Here is a 26,829-nt window from a genome sequence, read left to right as displayed (position 1 = left end):
AGAGGCAATCATCATGACACACAGTCATCAGACTGGCCAAAAGTAAACATGAAAGAGTCGTAAGGTGAACATAGCAGGTAACTTACAAAGGAAAACCCATCAGACTAACTGCAGACTTCTCAACTGAGACCTTACAAGCCAGAAGGGACTGGGGCCCCATTCTTAGTTTTTTCCAAACAGAATAATGCCCAGCCTAGAATTTTGTATCCTGCAAAGCCAAGTTTCTTATATGAGGAAGAAACAAAGACTTTCTCAGGCAAGGAAACACTGAGGGAATTTGTCAAGACCAGATCTGTCCCGCAGGAAGAACTCAGAACTGCATTATACACGGATCAGCACGATGGACACCACCAGTATAGTATCAACCAAAAGCTAAAGGTCAGAGCCCAGATACCACAATGGCTCAAGAAATAAAACAAAGCAATAAAGTTCTACTCAATAGGATGAACAGAAATCCATCCCACTTACCTATTCTTTCAATAAATGTGAATGGCTTGAACTTCCCACTCAAGGCTGGCTGAATAGATAAAACAAATACTAGCCAAGTATCTGCTGTCCCCAGGAAACACATCTAACCTACAAGGACTCATTGAGACTCAAGGTGAAGGGATAGAAAACAATATTCCATGCAAATGGAAACCAAAAGAAAGCTGGTGTAGCCATTCTCATATCAGATAACATAGACTTCAAATCAACAAAAGTAAAGAAAGACAAAGATGGTCATTATATAATGGTGAGGGAACAATTCAACAAGACATAACAATCATATATATTTATGTACCTAACACAGGTGCACCCAGATTCATAAGCAAACCCTACTTGAACTAAAGAAAAAATGATAAACGGCAGCATCATAATAGCTGGGGACTTCAACACTCCACTGACAGAAGGGGACAGATCCTCCAAGTAGAAAATCAGCAAAGAAATGATGGACATAAATGGAACCCTAGAACAAATAGGCCTAACAGACATTTACAGAACATTCTACCCAAAAACCACTGAATATATGTTCTTCTCATCCGCTCATGGAACATTCTCTAAAATCGATCATATCGTAGGCCACAAAACACGTCTCAACAGATTTCAAAAAATAGAAATTATACCATATATCTTCTCAGACCACAGTGGAATAAAATTAGAAATCAATTCCAACAGAAACACTTAACTCTACACAAAATCATGGAAATTAAACAACCTACTGCTGAATAGCTATTGGGTCAAGGAGGAAATTAAGATGGAAATCAAAAGATTCTTCCAACTAAATGACGAAGGGGACACAAGTTATCAAAATCTGTTGGATTCAGCAAAAGCAGTCATAAGAGGAAAATTCATAGCCATAAATAGTTACATCCAAAAGACAGAAAGATTGCAAATCAATAATCTAATTAGCATCTCAAGGAACTGGAAAAGGAAGAGCAAATCAATCCCAAACCCAGCAGAAGAAAAGAAATAACTAAGGTCAGAGCAGAACTAAATGAAATTGATAACAAAAGAATTATACAGAAAATTAATGAAACAAAAAGTTGGTTCTTTGTGAAGATAAACAAAATCGACAGGCCTCTCATTACATTAACCAGAAACAGAAAAGGACCCTAATAAACTCAATCGGAAATAAAAAAGAAGATATTACAACTGACACCACAGAAATACAAAGTATCATCTCTGAATACTATAAAAATCTCTATGCACATAAACTTGAAAACATCGAGGAAATGGACAAATTCCTGGAAACACATAAACTCCCTAGGCTCAATCAGGAAGAAACAGAACCCATGAATAGACTAATATCAACTAATGATAGTTTCATTATTTTTTCAATTCCCTATATATTACAACTGACAGTTAAGACAGGTTTTAGCATTTTCAGACAGTTTTTAAAGGTCACAGAATAACTGTAATTTTCTCCACTGATTAAAATCACTTTGTAATTTCAGCTTGCATGGCCATTTTTGTTTCTGCACTAATGTGCAAAGTGACGACTACAAGTACCCCTATATCAGAGTCGTGGGCCTTGCTCTTTCCTCTACCTGACACATTCCCATATTGGGGAGCATGTGGCTTACTCCTTCATACTCTACTCAGAGAAGCCTTTCTGTAAATCATCACCCTCTTCCTCTCATCACTTTTTATTCTCTTTACAGTTTCTTTGTCCTCATATGTCTATTACTTCTCTACACTAATTAGAAAGAAAGCTTAAAGGGAATGGAAACTTTGCATCTATTTTAATCACTGTTATATTAATATATCACCAGATCCAAAAGTGATACCTGGTACAAACAAGGCATTCATAATTTTTTTTATTGAGAACAGCTTTATGAAGAAATAGATCTAAATATACCAACATGGTAAGCTATTACTGATATAAGTAAAAAGTATAAGGTGTAAAACAATGTAATCAGCAAGAACCTCATTTTTAAGAATCAATCTATTAATACCTATTGTGTATGTAGAAAAAGATGTGGAAAGATTCTTGTCAGAAGTGTTACCAATCAATATCATTTTGGGAAGTAGGACTGGCAAGGTTGGTGGGGAAGAAGACAATGATTTTTACTTTATATATTAAATTTTTTTTATATTCTTTACATTTTCCAATATGATATTACCTTTGAAATCAAGAAGATAACAAAGAAAAAGCACACATTAACTACTATCAGGAAGTCATTTTTAACAGCTGTAACAACTGGGTGTTTGCTGTAAGGTAGGCTCTGTTCTAAGTCCTATAAATGCATCATTTCATTTAAATACACAAGAAGCCCAAGAAGCCTATGAAGTAGATGTTAAAACCGTGCCCACTTCATCAATGAGGCAAATAGGGATCAGAGAGGTTGAGAAATGTGTGCAGGTCGTTTAGGTAGAAAGTGCATTAAAAAGATATTAGACTTTTCCCTCCACCATGATGTGTAATTAAAAGCGAGAGTGGTAAGAACACTTAGGTGCTCACCCTGCAGGCCTAGGTGACCCAGATGTACTCCGCATAGAGCTCTCCACTCGAGGACTAGCCACATCAGGAGGCTGAGGAGGAATGAGGGTTTTCCGAACTGCCATTCTGAAAGAGATAAGAGATAAACCCGGAAAATAGCAGTCCAAGGCATGAAAGGATAAGACATATAAGATACGCATTTGCCAGGCCATACTTATGGCAAAATAAAAGCACTACATTGACTGTGTATTTTTTTAAATGGATTTTTATTTTATCAAATAACATAGGCATATTTTAAAAAAGCCAAATAGTACTAAAAGGCTTTTTACAAAAGGCAGGTCCCTTCTCCATCGCTGCCTGCTTCCTGTCAGTTTCTCTCCAAGAAGCAACCACTGTGACTCTTTCAAGTTGCTGCTTAGACCATGCCACATCTCCTTTCTACTCAATGTTATTAAAACTGAACTCCATGTCAAGTATTTATATAATCATTATTATGCCCCCTTTTTTTTTTTTTTTGAGACAGAGTCTTGCTCTGGAGTGCAATGGCATCATCACAGCTCACTGCAACCTAAAACTCCTGGGCTCGAGTGATCCTACTGCCTCAGCCTCCCAAGTAGCTGGGACTACAGGCGTGCACCACCATGCCCGGCTAATTTTTTTTTTTCCTATTTTTAGTTGCCCAGCTAATTTCTTTCCACTTTTAGTAGAGATGGGGTCTCACTTTTGCTCAGGCTGGTCTTGAATTCCTGAGTTGAAGAGATCCTTCCACCTCAGCCTCCCAGAGTGCTAGGATTACAGGCATGAGCCACCATACCTGCCTTTATGCCTATGTACTTATATAGATCTGAGACAAGTTCTTGGAAGCCAAGCGAAAAAAGTTTATGAAAGAAGAGTTAGAGATCAACTGTGTCATGCAATAGAGAGGCTCTTTAAGGCTCTGCCGGAGAATTACCCATTGGGATAATAATGTAGAAGTTAGTCTCGACATCTTTAGTTTTGGTAGAGTGGTGGGAACAGATGCCAAATAAGAATGGGTTTGAGAGAAAATGGCTGGAACCAGGATATACCAGTTTACAAAAACTATTCATTAATGGACCCAGGTATTGATCATTGCAGCTACTAACATATCAAAAAGGGTGACCATCAGACGTCATCTATCTTCTGGTAAAAGACTAAATCACCAACCTGGCCACAAGAAACCAAAAAAAAAAAAAAAAGAAAAAAATCTGATGAAACCTTTAGTTGAAGTGAATTCCTTTAAAAAACATATCTAAGTCCTAATCCTTAGTAACTGTGAATGTGACCTTACCTGAAAAAAGGGTCTTTGAAAATGTAATGAAGGATCTAAAGATCTTTCTGGATGTAGGGTAGTCCCTAAATCCAATGACTAGTATTCTAATTACAGAAAGGAAAGGGAGGTTTGAGACACACAGGCACAAAGGGAAGGCCATATGACTACAAAGGCAGAGACAAGAGTGCACGCAGCATCTGTAAGCCAAGACACGAAAGACTGCCAACAGCCACCAGCAATTAGGAAAAAGGTGTGAATAGATTCTCCATGAGAGCCTCCAGAAGGAAGCAACCCTGCCGACATCTTGATTTCAGACTACTAGCCACTAGAACTATGAGATGATAAATTTCTGTTGTTTTAAGCCACCAAGTTTGTCACAATTTGTTACAGCAGTCCTAGGAAATTAATACAATGGGGATCCCGCTGACAAAATCCAGAAAGAGAAACTCGATAAGAAATCTAGTCTCTTCAACAAATAAACTGCAAGAGAAAGAGGAAACTTATATACTAAAATGGTCTTAGAAGTCATATTGACTAATCACAATGTGTGCACCTCATCAGAATACTGATTCAAATAAATAATACAAAACAAAATTTGTGACATTTGACACCACTGGAAATTTAAACAATGATCGCATATTCGATGATATTAAGGGGTTACTGTTTTTTAAATACGTATCTCTCAAAAGACATATGGTGATGTCCAGGATTTCCTTCAAAATAATATGGCAAAAGGGGGTGGGCAGGCATATAGATGAAACAAAATTGACCACAAAGTAAAAAGCTGATGATTGAAGTTGGGTGATAGACATACATCTGTATTTTCAAAATTGTATTATATTTAAACTTTTCCATAATGAAAAGTAATGAAAAAACAAAAAGGAAGACCAACCTATTACCCCTACTAGCAAAAAACAACGTGACCCCCCCCCAAAAAAAACCCTGATGAAATACACCACTACAAACCCACAGAATGACCAAACTTACAGAGTGCCAGTAACAAGTGTTGAAGACGAAGCAATGATCCTCACTGTTGGTGATAGTGTAAATGAGTATTAACCACTTGGAAAACCACTGCCATTATCTACTAGAGTTGAACATAAGCCCAACCTGTGACCTAGCAAATCCCTCCTTGGTATGTAGCAGAAATACATTCATGTATGCATCAAAAGTCACACACAAAAATGTTCAGGATAACATAGGCAAAACTTGGAAACAACCCAAATATGCACAGATAAACTATAGTGTTGTTATACAATGATTTTTTATACAGCAACACAAAAATTCCAATCACATGCAATAATGTGAATTACATAAAATCGAATGATGGAAGTCAGACTTACATATAAAATTCTTAATATATGATTCTATCTACGAGGTTCAAACTTAGAAAAACTGGTTATCTTTGGGAAAAGGTGTGGATAACGTTCTGTTTTCTTGACCTATTTAGTAGTTGGACCTGTTTATTTTGTGCTAACTCATTAGACTGTGGTTTTCTATATTTCGATGAAAATGTTGAAAGAAACTGGCAGAAGAACTGGAGTTATTAGCAAATATAGACAAATCCTTTTGCTAGGAGGAGTAAAAAGGGTGGGGTGGTAGATAGCAGAGGAATGTGGGCTCAATAGAAGGCTTCTATTTTTTAAGATGGAAGAGACGACAGTTATGTTTATACTTTTCATGTCAATGACCCACTGTCAAGATAAAAAATGACGATGTAGGAGAGAGAGGAATCAGAGCTATAGCACCATTCTTGAGCAGGTAAGACAGGAGGAGATGGAACACTTTGGAGAGGAGCCCAGAAAGGTCATCTATAGGAACAGACAGGAGGCAGGACTTGGGGTACTGACACGTAAGTAGATGTGATAGCTGTAGTCTGTGAAAGTTCTTTTGATCATTTCCGTCTTCTCAAAAAAATATGGAGCAAGTTTATCAGCTAACAGTGAAGATGAGAGAGGAGGTCTAGAAATTTTGAGAGGAGAAAACAAAATATTTTATAGTTGTCTAGAAGAGTGGTATAGGAGAGTACACTTTGTTGGCCCACTCTAAGATCCTAGTGAGATCTGTGAGGCTAAGCAACACCATTTGGTGGGGTGGCTTTCCCTGCCACAATCTGCTGCACACATGCCAGCATAAATTAAGCAGAAAGTTGGATTTAACTTTCGTTTTGACCAAGCAAAGAGTCGGGCAAGGAGGTTTAGGCTGTATGCAAGGAAATGACTGGAAGTGATCACAGACTGTGAATCAGGGAGAGCACAGAAGAGGCCAAGGGAGGCAGTGAGGAACATGAAAAGGTGGGATTGAAGGCCACTGGGGGGGGGGTCCTGGTGGAGCTGGAGTACTGCTAGGAGGGAGGCAGAAAGAGAGAAGCTGGGCTATGGGACGTGGAGCACAGAGATGAGGTCAGGGAAGGCGAGCTGAGCAAGCATGAACATGCTGCTGGGGAGGGCAGCGGTGGGAGAAAGATTCAAGCACCTGAGGGGCCAGACAGCTGGAAAACCACTCCTGTTTATTACATGTGCTGATGAGAATAACGTATATTTTAGTAGTTTTTGGGTAGAATGTTCCGTAAATGTCTGTTAGGTCCATTTGTTCTAGAGTCCCATTTAAGTCCAGTGTTTGTTTATTTTCTGCTTCGATGATCTGTTCAGTTTTGTCAGTTGGGTGTTGAAGTACTTGGCAATTATGATGCTACTGTTTGTTTCTTTGCTTAGATCTAGCAGAATTTGCTTTATGAGTCTGGGAGCTCCTGTGTTAGGTGCATATATATGTAGGATTGTTATGTCTTCTTGTTGAATTTCTCCCTTTACCATTATAAAATAACCATCTTTGTCTTGCTTTACCATTATTGATTTAAAGTCTATTTTATCTGATATGAGAATGGCTACACCTGCTCACTTTTGATTTCTATTTGCGTGGAATATTTTTTTCCATCTCTTTACTCGAGTCTGTGCGAATCCTTGGGAGTTAAATGCGTTTCTTGGAGACAGCATATACTTGGGGTATGTCCTTTCATCTGTTTAGCCAGTCTATGTCTTTTCGGTGGGGCATTCAGGTCATTCACATTGAGTGTTAGCACTGATACGTGAGATATAGTTCTGTTCACCTTGTTTTGTTTATTAGAGCTACGAGCTTTAAATTTCAGGTGTTTTTACACTGGTGGGTATCTATTGTGCTGTTCCATGTATAATGCAGTTTTGGGTTACTGCAGCGCAGGACTAGTAGTGACAAATTCCCTTAATGTTTGCTTATTTTGAAAAGTCTTTTTTTCCTCCATTAATTATGAAACTTAGTTTTGCAGGATTCAAAATTCTTGGCTGGCAGTTGTTCTGTTTAAAAAGACTAAAATTTGGGCCCAAATCCCTTCTGGCTTATAAGGTCTTGGCTGAGAAGTCTCCTGATAGCCTAATAGGTTTTTCTTTGTATGTTAATTGTTGTTTCCGTCTTCCTGCTTGTATTTTTTCTCCTTCATTTTGGACTTTGGCCACATTGATGACTATGTGTCTTGGAGATGTCCTATTTGCTACCCATCTTTCCAGTGTTCGATGACCATCTTGTATCTGGGTATCTCAATCTCTGGAAACACGAGGGAGGTATTCCTCAACAATTCCCTCAAATAGGTTTTCCATGCTTTTTTTCCTTCTCCCTGTAGGATACCTATAATTTGGATACTGACTTGTTCCATTTAGTCCTATACTTCTCTGAGTGATTGTTCATGCTTCTTTTTTTATTATTATTATTATTCCAGGGTATTGTGAGGGTACAAACATTATAGTTACACTTTATGTCTTTGCCTCACCCAAGTGCGGGTTAAACGCATGCCCTTCCCTCCCTTTAGTGCTCCCCGTGTCCTTTAGTTGTAGATTTGCCCCCCATCCCCCTAATCCCTAGAAAGTATTTCTGCCATGTGATCACCCTAGTGTTGATCAGTTAGTACCAATTTGATGACGAGTACAAGTGGATCCCGTTCTTCTGCTCTTGTGATGCCTCACTTTGGATAATGGGCTTAAGTTTAATCCAAGAAAGTATAAGAGGTGCTAGATCACTGTCGTTTCTTATGATTGAGTAATATTCCATTGTAAACATATACCAAATTTTTTTTTTTTTTTTTTTGAGACAGAGTCTCACTCCTTTGCCCAGGCTAGAGTGAGTGCTGTGGCGTCAGCCTAGCTCACAGCAACCTCAAACTCCTGGGCTCAAGCAATCCTTCTGCCTCAGCCTCCCGAGTAGCTGGGACTACAGGCATGCGCCACCATGCCTGGCTAATTTTTTTTTCTATATATTTTTAGTTGTCCGATTAATTTCTTTCTATTTTTAGTAGAGACGGGGTCTCACTCTTGCTCAGGCTGGGTTCGAACTCCTGAGCTCAAACAATCCGCCCGCCTTGGCCTCCCAGAGTGCTAGGATTACAGGCGTGAGCTACCGCGCCCGGCTCATATACCAGATTTTGATAATCCACTCATGGATTGACGGGCACTTGGGTTGTTTCCACATTCTTGCAATAGTGAATTGTGCTGCCATAAACATTTGGGTGCAGATGTCTTTATTGTAAAATGTTTTGTGCTCTTTTGGGTAGATGCCTAATAGTGCTATTGCTGGATCGAATGGTATTTCTATTTTTAGCTCTCTGAGGTATCTCCAAATTCTTTTCCACAGAGGTTGCACTAATTTGCAGTCCCACCAGCAATGTAAGAGTGTTCTTGTCTCTCCACATCCTCGCCAGCATTTGTTGTTTTGTGATTTTTTTTTTTTTTTTTGAGACAGAGTCTCACTCTGTTGCCTGGACTAGAATGCTGTGGCGTGAGCCTAGCTCACAGCAACCTCAAACTCCTGGCTCAAGTGATCCTTCTGCCTCAGCCTCCCGAGTAGCTGGGACTACAGGCATGTGCCACCATGCCCAGCTAATTTTTTCTATATATTTTTAGTTATCCAATTAATTTCTTTGTATTTTTAGTAGAGATGGGGTCTCGCTCTTGCTCAGGCTGGTCTTGAACTCCTGAGCTCAAACAATCCGCCCGCCTCGGCCTCCCAGAGTGCTAGGATTACAGGTGTGAGCCACCGCGCCCGGCCTGTTTTGTGATTTTTTGATAGAGGCCATTCTCACCAGGGTTAGGTGATATCTCATTGTGGTTTTGATTTGCATTTCTCTAATGATTAGAGATGTTGAGCATTTTTTTATATGTTTGCTGGTCATTATTCTGTCTTCTTTTGAAAAGTTTCTGTTCATTTCCTTTGCCCATTTGTTGATGGGGTTGTTTGATTTTTTTCTTGTTGATTTTTTTTGAGTTCTAGATAGATTCTGGTTATCAGCCCTTTATCAGATGTGTAGAGAGCAAATATTTTTTCCCATTCTGTGGGCTGTCTATTCACTTTAATGATAGTTTCCTTGGCAGTGCAGAAGCTTTTTTCCCACTTATTTATTTTTGTTGCTGCGGCGATTGCTTTGGGGTTCTTCAAGAATTCCTTGCCTAGGCCGATGTCTGAAAGGGTTGTTCATGCTTCTTTATTCTTTTTTCTGCATCTTTGACTGACTGGATTAGTTTGAAAGCCTTGTCTTCAAGTTCTGAAATTGTTTTTGTTTTTGTTTTTATTTTTTGGTAAGCACGAAAATGAAGTTCATTGAGGAGAGAAAGACAGGATTATAGGGCAAGAGCAAGGTATAGGTTTACAGAGCATGATACATACGCTACAGATGACAACCAGACCCATTGTTGCTGCAAAGGGAAAGCAAAAGGAAGGGTGCAAAAAAAGGGAAGCTCTGAAATTCTTCTGCTTGGTCTAGCCTGTTGTTGAGGCTTTCTGCTATATTTTGAAATTCCCTAAATGACTCTTTTGTTTAAGTCCTGTTATATGTTTTCTTATGTTGTCTATCTCTTTAGCAAGTTTTTCTTTTTTTTAATTTATGTCCTGAAACATTTTTTGGCTTCTTTGTGTTGGTTTTCAACTTTCTCTTCAATCCCATTCATCTTGTCATTCATATTCTGAATTCTATCTCTGACATTTCAACAATTTCCTGTACGTTAAGGTCCATTACTGGAGACCTACTGTGATCCTTTAGGGCTGTTGAAACAGCTTGTTTTTTCATGTTGCCAGAGTTCTTATTCTGGTTCTTTCTCATCTGAAATCTCTTCTCTCAGCTCATGACAGATAAGCTTGTAGTGCACCTGTTCTCCTCTGCTGGGAATTCCCCTACTTAGTGCAAACAAGGAGTGGTCCCCGGATGGCACATTTGTGCCCTACTCTGGAGATACGACCCTACGCGAGATGGGTGGATGTACTGTGAGCATTTAATGCTGTTCCTCTCCTGCATCTCCTCCCTGTGGTTGTCACTGGCAGTCCTGGCTTTGCAGAGTGAGTGAATGCCCCACCTAGTTCTGTCAGCACCAGCAACTGTCAGCCCAAGCCAGCTTAAGAGCTGATCCACTCAGATCTGCAGGCTGTGGCATCTGTCAGTCTGCACCAACTTGAGCGCAGCCTCGCCCATGCCTGTGGGTGGTGGCAATTATCTGCTCATGATGGCTTGGGAGCTGCCACACAGATCCATGGGTGGTGGCATTTGTTGCCCCTGTGGCTTGAGTGTAGTCCCTCTCATGTTCTCTGGCAGTGGCAACTGATGGCCTGCGCCAGTCTGAGGGCTGCCCACTCAGATCCACAGATGACAGCATTTGTCAGTTGTGCACCGCCCTACAGGCAGCAGTGACTGTCAGCTTGTGCCAGCTTGAAAGATGTCTGGGTTAGACCAGGCAATGGCGTTTCTTGGCCCTTTTGTCTTGAGCACAGCCCCACCCACCTCTATGGGTGGCGGCACTCATCAGCCCCCATGGCTTGAGAGCTGCCCCATTCAGCTCCTCTGGTGCTGTGTTTGTGTTTGTCGGTGGAGCTCCAGATTGAGTGCAGCTCCACCCAAATCCTCAGGCAGTGGTGACTGTCAGCTCACTCTGCTGGAGAGTTGCCCCGTTTGGATCCTCTGGCTGTAGTTATTTGTTGGCTGGGTGCCTGCTTGAGCCCAGCCCTGTCCATGTGGACAGGCTGTGGTGACTGTCAGATGGCCAGGTCCCTGTGTTGCAGTGGAGTTGTGTGGCACCTGTCCATGGGATTCACAAGGATGCCCAGCCCCCCTGTTCCCACCCCCTACCCTGGACTGGCAGGGGCAACGCGGAGGCAGCAGCAATGGATCTGACCCCTGGTAGAGGCAGTGCTCTGGGTCTGGGGTTTTAAAATGGCGTCAGCCATAGCGCCCAGGATTTGTGAGCCAGTGGGTCACCACTGTACACTCCCTCCAGAGCAATGGCTCTGCACAGTCTCCAGATACCTCCCTATGTCAGTTCTTTGGCCTTCCGCAGTCGAGGGTCCCTCCTGCAGGTCAACAGCAATGATCATGGGGGGGAGTGTGGAGCCCCAGGATTCTCCCCTCTGTGCCTTCCCCACGTGTGCACTCGTCTTCCCTGTGTACCTCCAAATGGCAGAGCAGGTTGCCTCTCTTCCTTCCCTTCCCTTTGGGTGCCTCCTATCGCCTCTCTTTTAATTCATGATGTGTTTTCTCTTAGACGAGTGATCTGAAGGTGGATAGCCACTCGCAACCTTGAATCCTCTGCCTGAGAGTGGTATGTGCAGGCTGCTTCCAGCCTGCCCTCTTGGCCCTCCTCATTCCAATCTGTCATCTTAACCACAAGTTTTGCCTTGTCTTTTTATTACAGAGGTTACTTTACCATGGTATGACTTTATCCTTTAAAGAAGGCCTCATTTACAAAGTATTCATAATAAGCAAACATAGAGACTCCAGTCTGTGCGAAGCTCTATGCGAAAGCCCTGTATGGACCCCAGTGCAATTTAAGTCTGCACTATGCTTTAATGTTGTGATGTTGATACTATCAGCTCAGCTGAGCCACAGAAACTGCTCTCTGTAATGTGACTGCTCATCTCCCACCTTCAGAACATTTACGTTTAACAGCCTAGCACAAACATTCCTGCCAATGGTCCACTGACTGAGAGGCTTACATGGCAACACAAAACACTATCTACTAATAAATGTGAGTCTTAGTACACTTTGGAAATTGCCCTTAGCAATGCTTCATGCTGAATAATGAGGAAACAAAAATGGTATCAGTTCATGTAACTACCTAGACAAGCCTGATGAGTTAATTTTAAGTTACTTTAAGGGTTCTAAGATTGAACTTCCTGAACTGGAGAGAACTAGAGCAGCATGCAACAGATGCTCAGAAACTGACGTCCCACTAACTCAAGGATTCCTAATATCCCATAATCTGGGCTGGGCACGGCTTTACTGAATGCGCTATGGTCAAGTTGTTTTGGAAGAAATTAAAAATTGCCACAGGAAATGAGAGATTAGTTTGCTACCAGCATCAGATGTGAGTTCCTATTGTTTACACCAATTACACCCAGAACTAGGTGTCATTTGGCAGGACAGAGTCTACTCACCCATCTGTGGCAGGTTTCTTCCGCAGTATGCTTGGCCGGGGTGATGAGCCCTGAGCCGGAGCATTGGTGCTGGCACTCTGGCTGTGGGTCTGCACCACGGTTGTTGCTGCTGGAGCAGCACTGAATGGATTGCTAATAGGGTTGGCTACAATTGTGGCTCCATCTGCCAGCACCACTGCTGGAGGAAAGAGAGGCAACAGGAAAGAACAATGAAGAGAGAAAAACGGAAGAAACAAAATATCTCATAAGCCATAAATAAAAATAATGAGACCACCAGCATTAGGTATCCATGTTTTACCTGTCCAACTTTAAGAATATAAGGAACAGGAACGTAATGTTTATCTGCCTAAAAGTAGATGGCAAAGTGGGAGAAGTTACTAAGTCTACTGATACATCATCAATACCATTATTTTTTCTTTGCTGTGTAATAAGTTACTAATAAATGAGATAAGATACACAAAGTACATAAAGTAGCTAGTGTAGTATCTCATTCTACTAGTTACTTTACATTTCTCACTCTTATAATTCTTCCTATCAGTATTATACTCGTTTTAGAGATGAGAGAACTGAGAGTCAGGAAAGGCTAATAAAAGGAAGAGTCACAAATAGAAAACATGATTTACATGCTTGACAGCATACTCTAAAGTACACTTCAAAAAATGTGCTCGTACAGTTTTTGTAAAATACCAATCTCCCTCAGCCCCTAATAATGGTACCATCCCTGGTCTATCTTTAGGAAGACACTCGACCAATAGATATTTTAACTATATAGTTAAAGTAAGCATAAAAATATTGGTGAGCTCATAATCAGAAACTACCCATGTCTGAAAGTTTTGACCTACAAAAATGACAATTTTATGAGTTAACCTAATATGATGAGTTTGCTAGCAGGTGCCCTTAAAGATACAGGCACATCATCTTTTTAGGTGGCTCACTATGGGTAAACTGCATCTCTATGGCAGTTAGTGATGAAGAGTCTGAGAGATTTTGATTTTAATAGTTAAATTCAAGGTCTACATGGCCATTAAAATGATCAGTTCCTAGCTGATCTCTTCATGTTACAATTAATGCAAAAGGTAACCTTTAAAATTGATACCCTAGTCCAGAAACAGCTATTTCTTTAACTACATAACAGAAATAGCTAATTAATAATCCAAGCATGGTGACTTATTCCATTTTTCAAAATGCCTATTCCATTAGTTAGTATTAATATTTCTTTTTAAGCACTGATATTAGCTAACATTAATGTAAGATTTTATAGCTTTATATACACCTCTAAAGAAAATCTTAAAATGATGAGAATACTACTTAAAAGGTGAATTTACTCCCTCAACTAAGAGCTTTTTATAAAAAGAAAAAGCTCTCACCATGTGCAAACACTTATTAGGCTATTTATGAAAATTATCTCTTATGTTTACAATGACCCCTGAAAGGTAAGTTCCAAGCAACTCATATTACAAAGAAGAAAGTAAGGCCTAGAGAAATTACCTGAGAACACAAAGCCAGTGGCAGAGCCAGGCTTTAAATCCAGATGTATCTCTTTTCCCCATCCCCTCTTCCATGCAAAAAGTTAAAATTACCTGAAGTTTTTCCTTCAGGTTGTGGCTGCTGAGTACCCATTGGTGCAGGCTGAAGCCCTTGTGTGTTGATTGGGGTTGCTGAGTGAATCCCCTGTGTGCCAATTGGTGCAGGTTGTATCCCTGGTGTCCCAATGGGGGCCGGCTGGATGCCCTGCGTACTGATGGGTGCTGGCTGAATCCCTTGGATATGTCGAGCATGTGATGCATCTACAGTCATCAGCTGCATGGGGTTTAAGTGGACCGTAGATGCTACCCCAACACCAGTCTGGGCTGTGATGGCAGAGTTTGGAGCCTGAGCTGAAACTAAAAATAATGCAAAAGGTGACTATAAGAAGGTTAGCTGTCATTAGACACAGTCCACGGAAGCAGAAAAACACTAAAATGAAAACAGAAGTTTTGCACTGTACAAGATCTAAATTAGTTGAAAAAAAAAAAAAACCACGGAAACTCTATATACTAGGGATTGTTTTTTCCTTTTACTTCCTACCAGTATGATGTGGTCTTTCTGCAGATACTAGAAATATGATCAAAATGAGAAAAAAGCAATCATCTATTAAATTCCAAATATTAGCCAGGCAACTGTGCTAAATAAGTAATACAGTAGGTATGAATTTCAAATGGCATATATCCACCGTATAGAGGGAACAACCAAGTGTCCTTTTTCCTACAAAGCAAATACTCCATCTACTGTGAATATTAAAACAAACCAACCAAATAAAAAGAATGAAAACAAAAGCATTCACAAAATGCAACAAAAAGGAAAGGATTTCTCACTACTTTTGGAAAGAAAACAAACACAAGAGACTTTTTCCCTCCTTCAGTCATCAAAACAATCCAGAGATGGAGGAATCTATTTCTAGAGCTATTTAAATATACTATAATGTTTGAAATTTTAGACCAGCACTGTCCAATGGAATACAAAGTCACACATGTGACTTTAAATTTTCCAGTAGCCACATTAGAAAGCAAACACTAATAGGTCAAATTAATTTTGAGGATATATTTTATTTAATCCAATATATCCAAAATATTATCAATACATAATCACTACAAAAATCATTAATGAGGTATTTTACATTCTCTTTTCTACACTATATTTTCAAAATCCAGGGTGTATTTTACCCTTAAAGTACATCTCAATTTAAACACTTAAGTTTTATCAAAAATTCTTAATCTGTATTTTGATTCCATAAAGCATACAATCGAAAAAGTAGTTTTAAATTTCTAAGTTGTTCGAAACATATTTGAAATTTCTCAAATTTTAATTAAACACAATTAGAAATTCAGCTTTTGATTTGTACTAGCCCCCTTCAAATGCTTGACAGCCATGTGTGGCTCTGGCTGCTGTACTGTACCACGTGGCAGGAGGGCAATGTTCACAATCTGGGCAATAAGGCTTTCTGATGCCCAGAGTGACCAAAGGGTCCTACAGGAAAAGTATACACAAAGTCTGAGGTTTTAGGATTGTTTTTCCTGGATTAGCAAAAACAACATTATTTACAAGTCAGGCTAGTGATAGGTGAGCCCAATTGGATTAAAATAACACAATGGAAGTCCCATAAGAGTACAGCTTTATTCATTGTAACTACTATTGTTTCAAGAGGTAGCAAAAATTGTTAACATGATCATCCTCAAGGTGGGATAAAACTATGCAAATATCACTAACAAGTAACAACTTCTTATAGATCACAAAGATGGTGATCAGAGACCTTAAAGCTTCATATTTTAGCCTTACCTGAATCTGAAGCCAGAGTAATCAAATCCCATACTAGAAATACTCCCTGATCAATTTTTATCTCATTGCTGCCAAAAATTAAAACGTGAAAAGTCATCTTAAAAGCAAGGCTCATACCTGGATACTGTCGAATAGTGGACACAGAACTGGTGATTGGGGTGTAGGTATGTGCCGCCAGTGGGTATGCAGAAGGGGGGTAAGTTGGCAAAAAGTACTGGAACTGAACAGGAACAGACGGTCTAGAGATGGAAAACAGGTGATAGCAAACAAAGTGGTTATTTTCCTCTTTACCTTGATATGACTCTATCCCCTGGATCCTCTTCATACCTTTCATAACTGCCAAACCAGCTTCTCCCAAATTGGGTCCCCGAAAAACTACTAGATCACAGAACACAGACTGAGAAAGCATAAAATTTTAAAAAAGTAAGTGGGTGCTATACCTATACCAATAAATGTGAAAACACAGATAATATTTTACAGGTGATTCTTTTTTTTCTGTAGAGACAAAGTCTTGCTCTGTTGCCTAGACAGAAGTACAGTGGTCCCCAAATTCCTGGGATCAAGCAATCCTCCCTCTTCCTGCCTCAGCTTCCCAAGCAGCTGGGACTACAGGCATGTGCCACCACACCCAGCTAAGTTTTCACTTTTTGTAGAGATCGGGTTTTACCATGTTGCCTAGGCTTGTCCTGAACTCCTGGCCTCAACCGATCCTCCTGTGTTGGCCTCCCAAAGTGCTAGGATTACAGGCATAAGCCACAGTGCCCAGCTTATGGGTGACTTTTAAGAATAACAATTACAAAAAATGACTGACAAAACTCAATATTCAAAAGTCTTTCCCACTAAATCCTACTTGAAATACACTAAACTCAGATTGTTTTTACTGGTTGTCAATTTTATCAAACATACATAAAACAGATAATCCCAACCCCATACGAACTGATTCGGAGATAAGAAAAAGGAATGAGATCCACCACCTTTATTTAGTTTTTTTAGAGATGCTGTTTTACTATGTTGCCCAGGCTGGAGTGCAGTGGCTAATCATAGGTGCAATCATGGCACACACATGGCCTCAAACTCCTGGGCTCAAGCGATCCTCCTACTTCAGCCTCCTAAGTACCTGGGACTACAGGCATGTGCCACCGCATCCGGCTCCCGACTTATTTTTTGAACTTGATATAGCCTTGATACTAAAATTGAACAGGGAGAGTATGAGAAAAGATTATAAACAAATCTCACTCTCCAAAATGACAAAAAATTCCTAAATAAAAATGAATTACCATATAAAATTAAATATCACAGGAAGACAGGAATGATTCAACATTGGAATTTCTATTAATGTTTTTAGATCTTAAAAAATCAAAAAAGAACAATCACTTGAACTGTCAAAAAAGATAAAAATATTTGGTACAGCATTCAATATTTATTCATGACATAAATGCCTAAGCACACAGAAAGAAACTTTGTTCCTCAAATTGAAACTGGTATCTACCAAAATCTGTAATGAAATTTCAGAATCCCATTCAGGTCAGGAATAAGACAAGAAGGCTCACTATCTCTGCTCTACCAACATTGTATTGGAAGCCCTAGCCAACACAGAACAAGAAAAAAAAAAAGTATAAAAAAACAGAAATGTAAAGACTCTCTTGTCTCCCCTCAAAACTATTCTTATTCATAGACAAAATAAATATCTACATAGGAAATCAAGAGAATCTATATACGTTTAGAGCTAATAGGAGTATTCAACGAGCTGGAGGGACAAAAGATTAATATATTAAAATCTGTAAGCATTCTTATACACACTAAAGATCAAATTAGAACATTTAAAAACCATCTAATTTGAAATTACCCTGTATATACTGTATGGGGTTCTCACTGTGGGAGAGGCAGATACAAATATGGAATGGGAGAAGTGAGGGGTTGAACTGTAGGATCAGCGTGTACTTCAATCTTCAATACTGTTATGTATCTCCTAGCTCTGCCAGCTGAAAGGGCCTAGAATGACACTCTGTAGCAATAAGCACAGCCAATGGCTAGATCTTGGTTTCTGAACAGTGAAAGGGCTCCTTGGAGAAACAGCAGGTTCCAGGGCTCAAACAAAGTTCAAGAGGAACCTGGAGTATCTTGTTGTGGAAAACAAGGAAGGACTACAATGGAGGGAACGTGGCAAAACTCACTGAAGCAGTCTGAAAGGGCCTCAAGGAACAAACGACAACTTGAGCACCAAGAGACAACAATAATAGATTATAATGAAGAACAAAAGCAAATCCAAGAGCACAGGCTGATTTTTTAAAAATATTCAACAAAATAAAGAAATCGCGGTGGAGAGAGAAAGTCTCTTTACATCAGAATGTCAACTAATAAATGTGGAAGAAATACAGAAAAAGTCACTCTTTTGCAACTATCTTAATAATTGATTCAGCCAAGAATCATCAATAGATGCTAAAACTATTAAGTGAACGTTTATTGGAGAACAGGATATTTGTAGTCTCAAACTATTTCCATATAGATTACTTGTTTACAAAGGAGAAAAACATGCCTTTACAATGGAAAAAACTGGCAAACTTCACTTTCACAAAGTAATTAATGTTAACATAAAGCAATAATGGGACAAAAAGACAACATGAGCTGTCTGATGCAACAGGGAGAAGAACTTATCACTTAAGCAGTTATACCTCTAAAAATGTATAACGTGAATCTAACCACGAGGAAACAATGTGACAAAACCAAATTGAAGGATATTTTCCAAAACAGCTGTCCAATCTATACTCTTTGAAAGGCCACTGTACAAAAGAAAATGGAAAGCTAAAGAATCATGTCAGATATCTGTACTGTAGTTAAGTAAGGGAATGTCTTTGTTCTCAGGAGTTACAAATGGAGGTACTGATGGATAAAGGGTAACAATGCTGCAACCCTTATTCTCAAAATGCCCCCCAAAATTACACACAAAACGAAAAAATGGATACGAGGAGAATATTCATCAAAAGGAGAGTGGCTTAATAAAAATACATTCTCATAACAATAAAAAAGAAACTATACAATGTGTTATTTTCAGGGGAAAAATCTGAAAATACAAATAATAAATATATGCCATACTTGTGGGACACTTGTTTTATTGAAAAATCAAAACAATTAATGACACAATGGGGCAGAGTAACCGACACACATTGCCTCCTACCTGTTGTCACTTCGGGTTTCCATGGCCACAGGATTTGGAGAGGCCCGATGTCCTGAAATGGGAATCAGGCTGCTCCGCTCTGCGGGATAATCAGGCTGGATCCGAGGGGAAGTGTGTGTGATTTGCTGAGGCACCACCTTAGCTACAAACAGCAAAATCCAATTACATGAGCACTCATATACTTTTACTGGCATGTCGGACGTTCTTGGCTAGCAGCAATCTTATGAATGTGAACAGTTAAAATAAGCCTGGAATTTGTTCCAATAGAAATAAAAAATGGAAGATGAGTGTATAAGGTTCAACTGAATTATTTCAATCCAATCATCCACTGATATATATTTCTACTGTTATTTGTTAAAGCCAGGTTCAACAATATTTAAAGACATCAGCAACCAGGCCCTTTTCTTCAACCTGGCTTCTTGGACATCTTTTTTTTAAAAGAAGATACTGCTATAAAAAAAAAAATCAACAAAATTTTGAATTCTAAAATGGCAAAGTCCTTATATTCTACTCCAGGTCCACAGCTAATTATAAAATGTAGCTAATTAGCAATGAGAAGATCATTTTAATTACCTAGTCTCAGTTTCCTCATCTGTAAGGAAGCCTTCTCTAGATTATCAGTTACTAGTTTCCATGGTCCTTTAAATGTCCTGTGATTTTGCATAATACTTTTCAGCCAAATCACAACCAATGTGACCACAGTTTTCAAATTCATCTGAGGCTCAAAGTTTGTACTCCTTAACAACATGCAATCAAATTTTGTTTACAAGGTATACCTGAACTGGAACATACTTTACCATTCTTTACAGAGCTGTCTATTAACTCTATGCCTGGGAATTTGGAAAGAAAAGCTGGGACCCATATCAGAAATACAGAGGGATAGTTTCCATCTGTGGGAACTATCTCACAGATAGAAGTTACCCCAATGACAGGCACATAAACCTAGAGACTAGGATGATGCCAATACATTACGCAAAGCACAGAGCATTTAACACCGACGGTAGGCTCCACAGATCCACCGTGATGCCCAGCCAGCTCCTGTGATAGGCAGCTGGAGACGTTTCTGCAGGATGATGGCTGAGATGCCCACCTGACCACTGATGGTGGCATCTATTGGCTAAGACAGAGAAGATGGCATGATAGGTCTTCCATCAAGAGGGCAAGCAGAGGGGTGTTGAGTGGGAAGCAACTAAGCCTTGTTTTTAACTGAGCCCCATAACAGGTAGGAGAAAATGATGCTTCCAATAGGAATAAAGCTGTCATTTGTCAGAGTAGCTAACCAGAGGTTGGTAAGCAGACACAACCTATCACATACTCATGAATTTATAGCTAACAGTGGATGGTAACCAGACACAACCCACCACACACTTATCAATTCAAATGTTTATTTTTTCTTAATTAAAAAAGCCACACATTCTTAATTATTTTAAGAAAAGGAAATACATAATATAGAAATCGAAAGTCTGCCATAATGCTATCTCAACAGATAATCCTTATTTTCTGAATGTGATCATCTGTAATTCTTTTATTCTTTTTTTTTTGGAAACAGGGTCTCCCTCTGTTGTCTGGACATCATAATAGCTCACTGTATCCTCCAACTCCTGGAGTCAAGTGATCCTCCTGCCTCAGCCTTCCAAGTAGCTGCGACTACAAGTGTGTGCCACCACCCCCATCCTAATTTTTCTATTTTTTGTAGAGATGGGGTCTTGCTGTGTTGCTCAGGCTGGTCTCAGACTCCTGGCCTCAAGAAATCCTCCCACCTCAGCCTCCCAAAGTGCTAGGATTATAGGTGTGAGCAACTATACCTGGCCTGCTTTCTATAATTCTGGCCACTATTATGTGTGGGCCAGATCATGGAGAGAAAAAGGAGGGTATTCTATTGGACATGAATGTTAATTAGAGGCTAAAACCTTATGCTTATGATTAATTAGGCTTTTTTCCCTAACCCAATATATTCCTATTAATGACACTGGCTGAATTCAAAATTTAATCTCACCTTAGAAGCCAAGCATAAATTGTAAAAAGCCACTTAGGCAAATTTAATGTATCTCCTATATCCCAAGTTGAAAATGAATGCTCTAGGGTTCTACCATGTTTCTCTTCTTAACTGAGATACATTTTTAGAGGGATCCTGTTAGGATTCAACGAAGAAATATTTGGGTTAGTATATAAGAGACAGACAAAACCAGAGCAGAAACCTGATGGAACTGAGGAATGAACATATTTATGTCTCCTGGTATGTTTAGTGATGTCTTAGGAAGACAGAGGAACATTAATAAGAACCAACCTCTAGCAAAGGGTGAGGAGAGTCAAGAGAAAACAAGATAGTCCTTCTAGGGCACAATGCCCCCTCTTTACTGGTCTGATTTTCATCACAGAGACCCCTAATGAGGTTCCTGACTGTAAAAGACAAGAGAATGGGCTCGGCTCTATTGTGACAGCACTAAAGACAGCTGACCACTCTGCTGGATAGAGCGAGAAAGTGGTTTGAAATGACAATATGAACAGTCCACCATCTTTCCCAACAAATGTCCATTAATGTTAAAACAATATACCTACAAACAAAACAAACTTCTTTTCAAAGAAGTTTGAAAAGTGAATTAAATTCAGAAGGATATAACAGAAGTTTGGTCTTTCCAACGGCAAGTAACAGTGAGCAGTAACACAAGAAAGACCCAGCAGCAGCGTGCTCTCTGCTAAAAGCCTTCTGTGGGGCTGAGTGCCTATTTAGGGCATGGCCTGGCCAGCTAGAAGTAGGGACTTCCTGGGTCCTACCGTTATTCCAGAAAAGTGTCCCCAAAGTTTGCTGAGGGGGCTGAGAACCTGCAGTCTGTCTCATGTGTGTAGGAAAGGAAGAAGGGACCCAGCGGGTAGGGAAGCCACACCTCTATGTCTGGTCACCAGATTTTTTTTTTTTTTTTTTGAGACAGAGTCTCACTTTGTTGCCCAGGCTAGAGTAAGGGCCATGGAGTCAGCCTAGCTTACAGCAACCTCAAACTCCCCGGTCACCAGATTTCTGAAAGTTCACTTTGTCATTGTGTCCTCTTCACAAAAAGTAGTCTTACTTCTAAAAGCACACTATGTGAAAAACATGGCAGCTGTCTCACATCTTTGTGAGTGAAGAAAAGTGAGATGACTTGCTCATCATCAGAGGCAACACTAGAAACTAAAACCTGTGGCTGCTGGGGCAAAGAGAGCAGTGTCCTGCCTCACAGGGCACACAGCCTCTGCTTTGGGAGCTGTGGCAGTGAGATATCAGTCCTTCACAAAGATGTTGGCAACCTACAGCCTACAGGCCAAACCAGCCTGCTGCCTGTTTCTGTGTGGCCCATGAGCTAAGAATAGGTTTACACTTTGGGGGAAATGGCTGGGGGAAAAAATTCAAAAGAATACTATTTCGTGACCTATGAAAATGATATGAAATTCAAATTTCTCTGTCATAAGTCAAGTCTCATTGGCACATAGTCATACCCATTCATTTACACATTGTCCATGGCTCCTTTCAAAATACAAAAGCAGAGTATGTAGCTGTGACACAGACCCACGTGGCCTGGAAAGCCTAAAATGTTTATTATCTGGCCTTACAGAAAAAGTTTGCCAACCCCTGCTCCTGATGACTCAAGTTTGTATTCAAAGTATACACACACTTAAAAAGAAAATAAACAAAGTCTAGAAGAAATGATAAAATGGCCATGAAGTACCATGGACAGTCAGATGAGAACCTGGGGACCAATCTGATCTTTGGTGTTCTTCCTACTATTGTGTCACCCAGAGATCTTTCCTGAACAATCTGTTAAAATGTGTAAGTTTATCTCATTCCAGACCTTTGGCTTTCTTCCCTTTCCTGTTGTTCTTGTCTAACTATGTCAGTAACGTTAACTTATTTCTATCTACACACAGAAAAGGTAAAGCCTAATGAGTAAGGAAATCAAAACTAGAGCTAAAGTTTACTTTTTACTCAATGATTGTTGTCCTCTTTTATTCCCTAACATCAATGCCAAATCCGTATAATAAATAATATTACAAGTCATGTTCAGTGTTGCTTTGATAATCAACAACAATAAAAATCAACACTAGTGGTCAACATTGAGTGGCTAAAAAATTCCTTGTAAACTTCTGTCTGAAGGCTGCATGACACTTACCAACTGGGATGTTTGAGGTGGTCACAGCAGTAGCATGGGATGAATGGGAGGGCACTGTCATGGTAACGATTGTACTCGTGGGAGCTTGCGTGTGTGACACAGATCCTGAAACGGGGCAAAAAGGAAATTCTTTAACAATGGCTTCTCTGCATACATTACAGATTCTCAAAAACCCAGTCAGTTAGACCCCTCATACTTCATTTTTCTCCAGCAGGAAGAGGAGCAAGGTTACAGACTTACCAGCTGTGGTTGCTGAAGGAATGGTGTTGGTTGCCAAAATAGGTGCTACGGTTGCTGCAGCCACTGGTGTACCAGTACTGAAGATAGTTTTCTGTGGGGGAACCCACAACACAGTTATCAAGAACATTTCCTACTCCATCCCACCTACAAGCAAACACTGCCTGCATACTGTCGCATCCTTGACACGTTTTGCACTATTCCGGTTTTACCTCACAAAGATCACAGGTGGTTTTTCACCTCTCGTTTTACCTGAGCCATCGTATGAAGCTGCTGTTTTGGTGTCCCTAATGCAGGGTGAGATGGTAGTGTGATTCTTGTTGTTACATCCCGTGACTGTGCAGGACGCTGAATGCTAATTGCTGCAGATGGTGGATGCTGGAGGGACAAAGTTGGCCTACTGAAAAGATAACAAAGACATTCTGATTTATAACTTGTCCACAGACAGTGCGGGCAGGCAAGGACATTCACTATCTCGTACTAGATTACAGCTGTGCAAGCTGTATTTTTTCACAGATCTGTGAAGTCACAGTTAAACCAACACTTGGTCTTTAACCACACCAGTGAAGTAAATGGCCTACTGAGTTTCTCTCCTGAAACTGCCTAAAGTCTCATAAGGTATCAATCTGTATCTCGAACTGACTAAATTAATCCCTAGCTATTCTCAGTATCTTTGACGTAATCAATACTCCATAACAATCCTGAGTACGCATTATTATACCAGTTGCACTTTGCTCTGTGGAAAAATCTGAAGATATACAATAAGGTTCTCACATTGTAATTTTCACAAAGTTCCTGAGGGAAGATTACAGAAAACCTTGATTAACAGCAGCTTCACCTGTGACCCCTGAAGCACTGACTTCCCCCCAATGTTATGTCATTCCTTACCAGATATAAGAATGCTCTTCAAATGATAAAAAGTTACGGTTATGACTGCCTAATGATTCACAGCGCTATCAATACAGGATGTCAAATTAATTGGTAGCAAGATACTGAAATTGCAATAATGGCAAGAAAACCTGACAATATAACAAAACTGCCTTCTCAAATCAGAAGCAGAAAATAGGCCGGGCGCAGTGGCTCACATCTGTAATCCTAGCACTCTGGGAGGCCGAGGTGTGAGGATCGCTTGAGAGCTCAGGAGTTCGAGACCAGCCTGAGTAAGAGTAAGACCCCATCTCCACTAAAAATAGAAAGAAATTAGCCAAACAACTAAAAATAGAAAAAAAAAAATTAGCCGGGCATGGTGACGCATGCCTGTAGTCCCAGATACCCAGGAGGCTGAGGCAGGAAGATCACTTGAGCCCAGGAGTTTGAGGTTGCTGTGAGCTAGGCTGACGCCACAGCACTCTAGTCCAGGCAAGAGAGTGAGACTCTCAAAAAAAAAAAAAAAAAAAAGAAGCAGGAAAATAGACTATTTAATGAATGGTGCTGGAGACTATGCAACCATTTGGAAAAAAATAAAATTGGATCCATACTGCACACAGATAAATACTAAAGTGATCAAAGATTTAAAGGCAAGTAAAACGTACATGAAGATAGGAAAATTCTTTTATAACCTTGGAGTGGGGGAGAGCTTTCTAACTATCAAAAGCTTTTAAAGTCCAGAAGCTATAAAAGATTGATAAATTTTACTACATGAACAAATAAACCTACATAGCAAAACGCACTATAAGGAAATTTAAAAGACTCAAAGACAAAAGTATAATCTTCCTACTTTACTGAGAACTTCTAGAAATTGAGAAAAATAATAGCCAAATAAATTAGGTAAAGGAAATGAAAACACAAGTGGTCCCTTAACAAAAATAAAGATACTTGGTGCTAGCTTTGGCAGCACATATACTAAAACTGAAACACTAAAGAGAAGATCGGCATGGCTCCTATGCAAGCATGACATGTACATTCACGGAGCGTTCTTTATTTTTATCAAAAATGAAAGAAAAAGAAAAGATGCTCACCCTCGCTCTCAAGAAGAGAAATGCAATTTAAAACACATTGAGATATTGTTCACCTATCAGACTGAAAAAAATCTGGAGGGAGTGTAAACTGGTATAAACCCTAAGGAAGGCAATTAGATGGTAGGCACCAAAATTACAACTGCACATATCCTTTGATCACTATGGAGAATTTATCCTTCACATATTCTTAGAAACATGCACAATGACATAAATATTAATATAAGGTTATTCACTGTGATATTCTCTATGATAGTAAGGACTAGAAACAACTTCAAGTCTATTCATACAATGGATTGCTATATTGCCACTAAAAGAGCAATGAAACTATGTGCTGAAATGGAAACCTTTCAATATGTTTTGCTGTATTTTAAAAAAGCGAAGAGAAATATATAAAATTTTTTTGGGTAAGAAGGATAAGAGAGCTGCATCTGAATTTGACTGTATTTACATAAAGAAATGCCAGAAGTATGCTCAAAAAGCTATTAGCAGGTTACCTTTGGAAGACAATGTGACCTTATGGATGGGGCACAGAGGCGAGAGTGGTACTCCCTATTGCATGCATTTTCATGCTTTTGTATTTTGGAACCATGTGGATATAAACTAGGAAGAAGAAAATGTGGTAAGTTGAGCTGTAAGATGACTTGATTGGGACAGTATGCCTCCAGCTGAGCAATGTTTCATCACAGGGATCCTCTCTCAAAGAGCTTTAACAAATCAGACCTGGTGGGATATCAGTGAAAACAGTTTACAATCTGATTAGAGGGCGGTTTTCTCCCCACAGAAAGAGAACTAAATGAGTTCACAGGAAAGCTGCAAGTCTAGCCACAGAGGTATAGCAATGGAATTTGGCGGAACTCATTGAGGAGAAAGGTGACTATTAAAGACGGGATTTTCAATAGTTGTTGAAATAGGTGACCAGCTACACCACCATGAAAGCTACCCTCTCACAGCATTTACAATTAAAAACATTGAGATACATGTATACATAATTAAATTAATGATAAATTTCAGGATGGATCAATCTAACATAAACATAATTCTGAAGACCCTCATAACAAAGAAGAATGCCTATGGAATCACCTGGGAAGGACCTCCTCAATTCAACTTAAATGCACTCATATTTTAAGAGGTCCAGTGCATATAAAAATACACCCCCTCAAAAAGTTCATATTAAATATTAAGAATGTTTTTAAACGTTTTTTAAACCATAGACTATAGTAGTCATTGATTTTAATTTGCTCTAATGAAACATAACAAATGTTAATATTTATATAATGCACATTACATGCCAAGCCATGTTTTAAGTGCTTTACATATATTAATATAGTTACTTCTCATAATGATCTCTGAGG

At 39.6% G+C, this 26,829-nt stretch overlaps 1 protein-coding gene across 1 annotated transcript in view; it reads right to left on the bottom strand.

Annotated features, from left to right (window-relative positions):
- The window catches only part of SAP130 (Sin3A-associated protein, 130kDa), a 79,373-nt gene that overhangs the window by 31,825 nt on the left and 20,719 nt on the right, over window positions 1-26,829 (bottom strand). The window contains exons 8-15 of the mRNA XM_012649942.1: window positions 23,772-23,919; window positions 23,523-23,613; window positions 23,283-23,387; window positions 19,141-19,282; window positions 16,083-16,204; window positions 14,231-14,533; window positions 12,651-12,828; window positions 2,942-3,046 (exon numbers count right to left, since the gene is read on the bottom strand). Coding sequence (XP_012505396.1) covers window positions 2,942-3,046; window positions 12,651-12,828; window positions 14,231-14,533; window positions 16,083-16,204; window positions 19,141-19,282; window positions 23,283-23,387; window positions 23,523-23,613; window positions 23,772-23,919 — 1,194 coding nt within the window. The remainder of the gene's footprint in view (window positions 1-2,941; window positions 3,047-12,650; window positions 12,829-14,230; window positions 14,534-16,082; window positions 16,205-19,140; window positions 19,283-23,282; window positions 23,388-23,522; window positions 23,614-23,771; window positions 23,920-26,829) is intronic.

The sequence above is a fragment of the Propithecus coquereli genome, unplaced genomic scaffold (assembly GCF_000956105.1).
Source record: "Propithecus coquereli isolate 6110/MARCELLA unplaced genomic scaffold, Pcoq_1.0 Scaffold307, whole genome shotgun sequence".
Classification (NCBI taxonomy): Eukaryota; Metazoa; Chordata; class Mammalia; order Primates; family Indriidae; genus Propithecus; species Propithecus coquereli.
Note: the sequence above shows the minus strand (reverse complement) of the source record. Positions and strands in the feature narration are given on the sequence as shown.